At 48.4% G+C, this 10,122-nt stretch overlaps 1 protein-coding gene across 1 annotated transcript; it reads left to right on the forward strand.

Moving 5' to 3' along the window:
- Positions 1 to 270: 270 nt before the first annotated feature.
- MRTO4 (MRT4 homolog, ribosome maturation factor) lies at positions 271 to 5,417 on the forward strand. The gene is made up of 8 exons (XM_066606355.1): positions 271 to 375; positions 475 to 533; positions 1,547 to 1,650; positions 2,465 to 2,546; positions 2,631 to 2,698; positions 3,496 to 3,647; positions 4,567 to 4,643; positions 4,718 to 5,417. Exons 1-8 carry the CDS (start codon positions 348 to 350, stop codon positions 4,868 to 4,870), a joined length of 723 nt encoding a protein of 240 aa, XP_066462452.1. The 5' UTR covers positions 271 to 347; the 3' UTR covers positions 4,871 to 5,417.
- Positions 5,418 to 10,122: the final 4,705 nt, after the last annotated feature.

A 10,122-nucleotide genomic window follows, 5' to 3' on the forward strand; every position in this document is an offset into this window, starting at 1 on the left:
CACCTCCTCAGTACCATAGAGAGGAGCAGAAAGCTCCCTTCACAGTAGAGAGGAGCCGCGGCTAGAGCGTACACGCCGCATCATAGAGTGGCTAGAGAGCTGCCTGAGCGGCTATCTACCATAGAGAATACTTTTAACACAACGGTAGCGCTTGGAATAATATGTATGAGGTTATTACATGAACAGCGGCGGCAGTCTGTCCCGGGGCCGGTAGAGGACCGCGGCGGTCGGTGGGCGTCCCGAACAGGCAATGAGATGGACGGACCTGCAATCCCACAATGCTGTGCGCGGGCCGGGGTCCTTACACACGTTTTGCCTGAACTACACGTGACTGAGAGAGAGCCGAGATGCCTAAATCCAAGCGCGACAAGAAGGGTGAGCGGGGCCCCGGGGGCCACAGCAGACAGTACTGGCGGGTACAGGAAGGGGGCGCTGGCTAGACATGTCTGATGTAACTTTCCTGTCTCTCCACAGTGTCCCTGACCAAGACCACCAAGAAGGGGCTGCAGGTGAAGCAGACCCTCATAGAGGAGGTAAGGACCCCCCAGTCCGTAGTCCGTGACGCCACGGGCCCCGTTGTATCATGTGACTGCGGCGAGGCTTCACGTATCCGCAATGTTCCAATGAGCTTTGTGTGGCCCTCTCTTACTGTTGTCAAGATCTCTGCTTGCTATCAGTGAACGAGCACATTTGTTTACATGCAGAGGCTGAATGTCCTGCCGGCCCTCGTCCACTTCTGTCCGCGACTCTTCCACCATGTTAGGGTGTTTTTGTGGGCAAGTTATGATTTGTATCGGTGCCATTTAAAGGGGTTTTACCAGCAGAAAAACTGGCCGGGGTAAAAATTACCAGGAGGGTGACACCACCATCACCCCCTCCCCCGATCTCTAGAGCCTGCAGAGAAACAGCTGAGCGGCTCAGGTGGCGATCACGGTACGTACAGAAGTCATGTGACAGCTGTAGCCAATCTGAGGCCGCAGGGTCACTAATCGTTCTCCTGGCATCCGCTCTCACATCCTGGGCGCCATGATGCCAGGAGTTCTGGACGCATATTAACACTAATCGCTTCAGTTATGCACGCTGCCGATTCCAGCCAATGAGGTGGCTGGAATCGGCACCACGTGACTACACAGCGTGCACGCGCATTGCCTTCAGCAGCCGTGCACTACACAGTACAGTTAAGTAACACGGGGTTAGGTTTAGGGTTAGGGCTAGCTAACCCTAAACCCTAACCCTAAACACTAACCCTAAACCGTAACCCTCACCCAGGATGCCCGTCCCACTCCTGGCATCGCAAGGGAAGCCACGACAACCCATGAGTTTGTCCTGCAGGAAGCGTAGTATTACGGGGCAGCCGTTCACATTAATGGCCATGCTGTAATACCGGGGCGGCAGAGGGACCCCCCGTGCAGGAGCGGCTCTCTACTCTGGCTCATAGAGGGGCTCCTGTGCCATTAATGTGCCCTAATACGGCATATATACAGGAAATCTGTGCTTTCACAACCATTTTAGGGTTCTCATTATGTATCTTGTGTTCCTCTTACAGCTGCGGAAATGTGTGGACACCTACAAGTACCTGTTTGTTCTGTCGGTGCAGAACATGAGGAACAACAAGCTGAAGGACGTGCGCAACGCCTGGAAACACAGCCGGTATCTGCCTCTGTTCACTGGGTTACAGGAATCCACTCCAGTCCTTAACCTAGATCTATCTCCCTTTTGATTCTTTGTTAACCCTTTCAAGGCCAGAGATTTTTTTTTGTTTGTTTTGGTTTTTTTTTATCCTCGCCTTCGAAGAGCCTTAACTTTTTAATTTTTCCTCTTGACACAGCAGTCTGAGGGCTCGGTTATTGCGGGACAAGTTGTAATTCTTTAAGTGGTATCATGTAATATACCTGAAAAACTTGTAAATGTTTTAAGTGGGGAGAAATTAACAAAATTAAAAAAACAGCAATTGCGCTTTTTATTTATTTTATTTTTGTTGGGTGGGGGTTGGTTTTTACAACATTCACAGTGATGACAAATTTTATATAGTTTCTTAACCTATTAAACTTTTTATAAATGAAAAGTATTTTTTTTTAAGAAAACGTCTTCCTGTCGCCGTAATCTGAGCCCGTAATTTATTAACATTTTTTTTGTTTGTCGATTGGCCTTTGCGACGGCTATTTTTGCAGGTTGAGCTGTAGTTTTTATTACTGTTATTAGTGCTCGTGTCTTCCCGACAATTGCCAGGCTGAACCTACAAGCGCAGATGCAGCCCAGCAATTAGTGCTATTAGCTGTGCATTAATGGTGCTCATGTAATGGCGCCCTTACCCTGCAGGAGTATTCTGCGGGTACCCAGTTTAAAGGGCACCAGTGTAATAAAAGGATCATCTGATGCTCTTGGCATCTGTTTCTGGGTGGGGTAGATGTTCTCAGCCCTGTAGAGCGCTGATGGGTTTGATCTTGGTATCTTCTCCTTCCAGGTTATTCTTTGGTAAGAACAAAGTGATGTCCGTGGCTCTGGGGAAGGATCCATGCGACGAGTACAAGGATAACTTGCACAAAGTAAGATTCTGCGCAGAGCCGCTCCTTGCGCTGCTCGCTAACCGAAATATTCTAATGACATCCCTGTTTTCTCCCCTCTTGTAGTTGAGTAAATGTCTTGTAGGAGAAGTCGGGATTCTGTTCACAAATCGCACAATGAAAGAAGTTACAAAGTAAGTCCTTGTCCGTCCCTAGCACTTTGCTCAAGATACTGTCATTTAAAGGACCCTCTACTTTCGGGACAGGAGGGGGCGAAGATATATTATCTGCAGTTCTTGTCTGTCACCTCTCCGATCCGCCGGATCTGGGCCCTGTTTACAACCAGCCAAGATGTCTGTGGCAAATTTCTATCTACCTAATGGACACCGTGCACTGCTATCTAATTGGCCAATGCTGATCACATGAGCAGTTCTGGCCAATCAGAGCAGAACACCACCAATGCACCGTGGGGATTAAGTAGTCTGAAGACTGTATCGGCCATCTTGGACAGCTGAAACAGGACCCAGACCTATCAGATCAAAGGGATGGCTGAAAAGAACTGCAGATAATATTCTCCCCTTCAGTCTTGGAACAGAATTTTGTCCCGAAACCAGAGGGTCCCTAAAGTAATATCCCGATATATTCTGCAAAGCTGTTAGTAAGTTCCCTCCTGTTACCGCTACATGGGGCTGCTGATTTTGCTGCTTCCTTTGACTTTCCTGCAGTACATCAGAATGGCTCACGCATGTGCTTGATGCAGGCAGAGCATGGTTGCTGCACCCTGAGCATGCTCAGAGTGCAATGATGAATACATTTTAAGAGCATCTGCTCTGGAGCACAAACTGCAGCTCTACTAAGGGAAATCCATGGATCACATGCAAGGCTTACTATATGGGTGGAGTGGCACTTATCACCCTGTAGGGGAGGAGCTTGTATTTTGAATGTCTGCATTGATAATAATGGTCATTAACCTCTGGACGTGTTTCTACAGATGGTTTGATGAGTTTAAGGAAACAGACTTTGCTCGGGCAGGAAACAAGGCCACCTACGATTTGGTTCTTGATGCGGGACCCCTGGAACAGTTCACACACTCAATGGAGCCACAGTTACGGCAGCTGGGCCTCCCCACCACCCTGAAGAAAGGTCAGTCCTCGCCTCGCTATACTTGTGTGTATTGTTTATAAAGGGAACCTGTCACCGGCTATGAACATTGTAAAGTAAGTTCTGGAGCTCATAGGACGGGCCGGAGGAGTCGCACATGGAAGTCGGCGCTCGGTCTATGAGAGTGACTCTTCGCTTCAGTCGGTGCTTGCCAACTCCTACTGTTGTCTATGACTGACTGATTAAGATTCATGATTATAGACAGAGTAACGGCTTCCACAGGTGACAGTACAGAACAGGGAGCCGGGTGAGAATACGAAGCGCATCCCTGGACTCCTCGGGACCTGGCCTACAGTCCCATAAACTTAGGTTATGATGCTCATTGTAATGACTGGTTCCCTTTAAGGGGGGGTTGTTTGCCCTGTCTGCCTAAAGCAAACCTCCTGTCCCTAGTCAGGGGGTAGGGGGGGTTATATTAGCTGGTGCTCCTCTTTAACGTCCCATAGAGCCGCTGATCTGCCAACTCCTGTGGATCCACTCCGGATATCCAAGATGGCTGCTTCACTTCTTGGACTGAAGCACTCGGTAGATCGGTATTGTATCAGCAGTCTAAGCCATTGCAAACTGCTTAATTTGCCAAAAACTACTCATGTGAGCAGTCGGCAGCATGCAATGGCTTATTACCAATACATAGTGTGCATTGATTAGCAGTGCGATGGCCATCTTGAATCACCGGATTGGGGTCCCAGGAACTGACGGTTGGGAACAAGGAGGACAAATGTTCAGAAGTGTTTGGTCCGAGTTCTGGGGTTGCTTTTACAGGGGTAGATCAGCCTCTGAATAAAGTCTTACCATACACTGACAGCAAGCAGAGATCTGTAGGTGTCCTCTGTCTTGTGCCTGTAGACTCAATGCATTATTCTACAGTTGTGTTGAACGTCTCCATTGTTCTTCCCCGCAGGAGTGGTGACCCTTCTGTCAGATTACCAGGTGTGTAAAGAGGGCGACACCCTGACCCCGGAACAAGCGCGGCTCCTGGTGAGTCTTCGTTTATCGCTGCCATCATGGCATCCATGTTGGGTCCTCTGCTGACGAAACTTCTCTTTCTGTAGAAACTCTTTGGCTATCAGATGGCAGATTTTAAAGTGACCATAAAATCCATGTGGGTGGCAGAGACCGGAGAATTCAAGCAGTTTTTAGTGGAAGATGAAAAGAGTGAAGAAAAAATGGAGGATGACGACGATGATGATGGGGAATCAGAATAACAGTTTCCTCTTGTACATGGCAAGAGATTTCCGGAGTGTCACAGTTGAGGTGGGGAGGAATCGGAGGACGTGACCGCAGCTTTTCCTCCAGCTCTGATAAAGTACAATGACTCTAAATGTTCCGGAGGAACGGAGACGCTACTGTGTTTTAACAGAGGCGTCTGCAGGTACCTGTGCTGCGGGATGGACTCCTCCATGTACATCTGATGAATATGCAATGACTACATTTAAACCCCTTCCTTGTGTATGGTGGGTGCAGACCCCCAACCCTCCACCTGTCAGAAGGGGGAGCAATGTGGGTTTTCCCTGAACAGTCGATATTGTTGTAGCTGCACACGTTATACGCCCCCCGTACCCATAATAAGATCTTACCGCTATGTGTGCAGGTCGGCCAGATGATCTTGGAAAGACCCTTCCAAAAACGGTCTGTATGTATCATAAGAGGTGTTTTATTACTTTTTTCCAGCCTTCTAACATCTGGGTGCCTTAGCGTGTGGCCAGGACACCATTCTGTACGTGAACCCGCAATAAACTCCATTGTTTGGAATCCGTGTTTTATGTATTAGAAGGATTGTAGTTAAGCCATTAAAGCTGCAGCTTCTGTCCGACTCGCACGTTCACATGTAATGGAATTGGTGCAGAAAGTCTGCGTCAAAATCAGCAGCGCAATTTATGCCTTCCATTGAAACTATATCTGCTGCAGATCTGTGGCAAAAACCACGTCAGTCTGCACCAAAATCCACCGTGAACTCGCCCTAAGGGTACGTGGACACGTAGCAGGAAATACTGTGGATTTTCCACATCAGAAACTCATTGGTGCTGATTTTGACTAAATCGGCTGCAGATCAGCAGCTGATATTGGCCTGCGCACACCAACCGCTACTGAACCGCGCCATTCAGGAAACACGGAAGTGACGTCGCATGACCGGCGCACAACATGAACGCTGGAGATGGCGCTCAGTAGCAGTTGGTGTGCAGCAGCGGACCGTATTGGGCAGTGAGAGGAGCGCTGCTCAGGATGAAATTGGCTGCGGATCACAAGTTGGTTTCCAGTAGAAATGCTGTGGATTTATCTTTGTAGTTTCCAGCTGTAGAAAATCCACAGCATTTCCGTTCGGCATGAATATAACCCCAGGGTAGTGTTACACAGCCGAGCGCAATATTGGGCCGTGTTTGTTCATAAACGCCTGCCTCCCATCACTTCAGTACAGCTGCGATCCTCCGATACGGCTTTTAGGAGGCGCACACTAAGCAAAGGAAGAGTTGAGGACCCTTATCAGATATACCCCTCCTGTAGTTACTCGGCTAAACCAGCTTTAGCTTACTGGCCCCAGGAGGTAACCTTCCTGTTGCAGGTCTTCAGGATCCTGGAGTTCCCTAGACTTTTTGGGTTGCCAGGGTGATATAATTCCCCTAATACCCTTCTGAGGAGGGACACCGGGGTTCTCCTAACTTCGCTGCTGTTTCCCTACCTCCTGAAGGCAAGGCGGCACAGAGAGGCCCTAACTTTTCTGTGACCCGCCAGTGCAGATTGTCGCTGGGCTCTGCTCCCACACCAAAGAGAGGCGAGAAATAGTGAAGGATCAGGCTGGATATCGATGTCATGGCATGTGCCACTTCCCTCTGGGAACGCAACTATGATGGCCCATAGTTTCCCTTATCCCAGCCTCCTGTCCTTCTCCCATCTCATGCGCCCTTCAATACAAATGGCCTGAGAGTGAGGTTGACCTGTGTGCTTGGGGGTGGCCTTTCCTGGGCTATGCCGTGTTTATGGGGAGTTCCGATATTTTTTTGAACATCAGTCCAGATGCTTTCGGTGCCATGACCTTATGACAAACTTCGGTGGAGCTGTACCCGCATTACTTTAGTCAACACCCCTTCTGCCCTATCTGCGTACTTTCAGTCAACTCCTCTTCCAGCCGGCCCTCATTGCATCAGCAGGAAGAGACGTTTCCTTTGCATTTTCGCAGACCATGCCCTCACTGCTGCTGGGTGCTCGTATTCAGCCGCCCCACGATTGGCGAGGCCCACTTCTAGAAAAGGGATTTCTGCTACTGGCAGTCGTTCCCGCCTCTGTTTTGCCACACATTTAGTCCTGGCTGCAATTTTCACTGCGGCTCCCTTTCACCCACAGGCCTGGGGGACCTCCTGGACTCTGGTAAGACCTGCCCTATGAAGCTCTTCGTCACCCCAGCCCGCCTGTAGCTCCCCAGCCTATTGCCACCACATTGTGCATACGTTGCAGTTAGGTATATTTTCCTCTGCATGTACAACCACAATATTGGATTCTAGGGGGCAGACCAGTAAACGGAGCATGGCCATTGCAACATACTTCTTATGCTCCTGTTGTCGCACCAAATTCTCATGTGGTCTCAGGAGCCTCTTTACACAAACTGCTTCTCAGACCAGTCAGGGAACCTGTCCCAGAGATCATCCCCTGCCATGCCCATACAGGGCCCTGACCCCGGATGGGCACGTTCCCTAGCGTTGGCGGTTTTGTACCTTATGTAAGCCTCAATTTTCATTGTGGAGATGCTGGGCAGATCGGCCAGAAACCGACTGAAGGGTCTGATGCTGAGGAACCGTTCATACTAGCACACACGCATGGTAGGACCAGGAAACAACAATGCTCTCCGAGCCCTTGTGGTCATATACCGCTGCCTCCTTCCACTGCCACGCCTCAGGCCAGCGCATCCCACTTTGCTTTCCTGCAAAATATTGGATTCTCTTTCATAGATTAGAAATTGTCTTCGAAAGTCTCCAAAGTAGACCCTCTCATAGAGGCGGTTAAGTAGACGCTCCACGTGAGAGACCAGGATTCCTCTGCCACCACAGATGTCTTCTCCTTCCGATGTGCAAGACGTTAACATAAGACTCTTCCCTCTCATGCAGAATTTGAGTAAGTCGTGTCCAAAGAGTGGTCAGCCCCGAATAAATGTTTTCTCAAGCCTAAGCGCCTGGAAGTAATCTATCTGTTACCTGAGGAATCACTTTAAAAAACGGTCTTCCCCACCCTCCATGGATGCTCCTGGGGGAAGGGGTGGCACATTCTGCAGAGGGATATCTGTACATGCAGTCTGAGGAGAATCTAACTCCTCTATGTGTATGCATATTTTATTTCTCGGTGCCTCTAAAGTAACTATGACTTCATAAAATTTTCTGTATCAAATTAACTCAGGCAAAGCTGGGAATATCAGCTAGTATCTGTTCATAGATTTTAGAACGCCCCCTTGTTACAGTCCTGGGTATATTAGATGCTGGTAGAGATCTCTGTACTGACCCCTGATATATCTATACATAGTTATTAGAGCGCCCCCTTGTTACAGTCCTGGGTATAAATAGATGCGGGTAGAGATCTCTGTACTGCCCCCTGATATATCTATACATAGTTATTAGAGCGCCCCTTGTTACAGTCCTGGGTATAATAGATGATGGGAGAGATCTCTGTACTGACCCCTGATATATCTATACATAGTTATTTGGTCGCCCCCATGTTACAGTCCTGGGTATAATAGATGATGGGAGAGATCTCCGTACTGACCCCTGATATATCTATACATAGTTATTAGAGCGCCCCCTTGTTACAGTCCTGGGTATAATAGATGCTGGTAGAGATCTCTGTACTGACCCCTGATATATCTATACATAGTTATTAGAGCGCCCCCTTGTTACAGTCCTGGGTATAATAGATGCTGGTAGAGATCTTTCTACTGACCCCTGATATATCTATACATAGTTATTTGGTCGCCCCCTTGTTACAGTCCTGGGTATAATAGATGCTGGGAGAGATCTCTGTACTGACCCCTGATATATCTATACATAGTTATTTGGTCGCCCCCATGTTACAGTCCTGGGTATAATAGATGATGGGAGAGATCTCTGTACTGACCCCTGATATATCTATACATAGTTATTAGAGCGCCCCCTTGTTACAGTCCTGGGTATAATAGATGATGGGAGAGATCTCTGTACTGACCCCTGATATATCTATACATAGTTATTAGAGCGCCCCCTTGTTACAGTCCTGGGTATAATAGATGATGGGAGAGATCTCTGTACTGACCCCTGATATATCTATACATAGTTATTAGAGCGCCCCCTTGTTACAGTCCTGGGTATAACAGATGATGGGAGAGATCTCTGTATTGTCCCCTGATATATCTATACATAGTTATTTGGTCGCCCCTCAGCCAGCTTTTTCCTAAACTAAACAACCCCAGGTTTGATGACCTCTCTGGGTATTGTAGTCCATCCATTCCATATATTACTTTAGTCGCCCGCCTTTATACCCGTTCAACCTCTATGTCCTCCTTGAATACCGGTGCCCAAAACTGTCCACAATATTCCATGTGTGGTCTGACCAGTGACTTGTAAAGAGAAAGAACAATGTTCTTGTCTTGTGCCCCTAGACCTCTTCTGATGCACCCCATGATCCTATTCACCTTGGCAGCAGCTGCCTGACACTGGTTCCTCCAGTTAAGCTTACAGGTAACTAAAACCCCCAAGTCCTTCTCCATGTCAGTGTTCCCCAGTGGTTTCCCATTTTGTGTGCCCAAGGTCTCGTTCACACAGGCGAGAAGGTCGCGCAATTTTTTTGTTCAATAAATTTTTATTGAATTTTAACATTAAGGCAAAACAGTTACATTAACGCGTAAATGATATTGAACATGAGCAGAGCACTCATGGCTCCATGAATATTATTGCAATAAATTCCATTCAAACAGAGATGCGTTTTGCTTGAAATTTGTCATCTCGCAAACAGTAACATATGACAAGACAGGGGTTTGGGACCAGGGGGGGAGGAAGGAGCGGAAAGAGGGGGGGGGGTCCAGGCATTGGGTTCAGTGGTATAGAGGCCAGCCTTGATCGATTGGTTTTATGTGCAAGAACCTGTTTGTAGCCATCTGGTGAATGAGGGTGTCTCCCGAATATCTATCCACATTGCCCAGGTCTTATAGAAATTGTCGTATCCCTGGGGGTCATCGGTTAGCCTCAGTCTCTCCATCCGGGCTATTTCGTCCATTGCCCCCACCCACGCGTGTCTGGGAATCTCCCTGTCCTGCTTCCAGAACCTGGGGATTGCCAGACGGGTTGCCAAAAGGAAGAACTTTAAGAGGCCTTTTTTGAGGGACAGGGTGTTGGGGGCGATCGACAAAAGCGCCAGCTCCGGTGTCAAATCCAGAGTCTCCCTGCACGTACTCTCGTACAGGTCTTTCATTTGGTGCCAGATGGGTGCGACCATGGGGCATTCC

Source organism: Eleutherodactylus coqui, chromosome 6 (assembly GCF_035609145.1).
Source record: "Eleutherodactylus coqui strain aEleCoq1 chromosome 6, aEleCoq1.hap1, whole genome shotgun sequence".
Lineage (NCBI taxonomy): Eukaryota > Metazoa > Chordata > Amphibia > Anura > Eleutherodactylidae > Eleutherodactylus > Eleutherodactylus coqui.

What these genes read in the sequence shown, in the direction of transcription:
- MRTO4 (XM_066606355.1), top strand. Translation starts at nt 348, where the DNA reads ATGCCTAAATCCAAGCGCGACAAGAAGG. An exon ending in ATCCAAGCGCGACAAGAAGG is followed by an intron (nt 376 to 474) that starts GTGAGCGGGGCC and finishes GTCTCTCCACAG; the next exon opens with TGTCCCTGACCAAGACCACC. An exon ending in AACGCCTGGAAACACAGCCG is followed by an intron (nt 1,651 to 2,464) that starts GTATCTGCCTCT and finishes TTCTCCTTCCAG; the next exon opens with GTTATTCTTTGGTAAGAACA.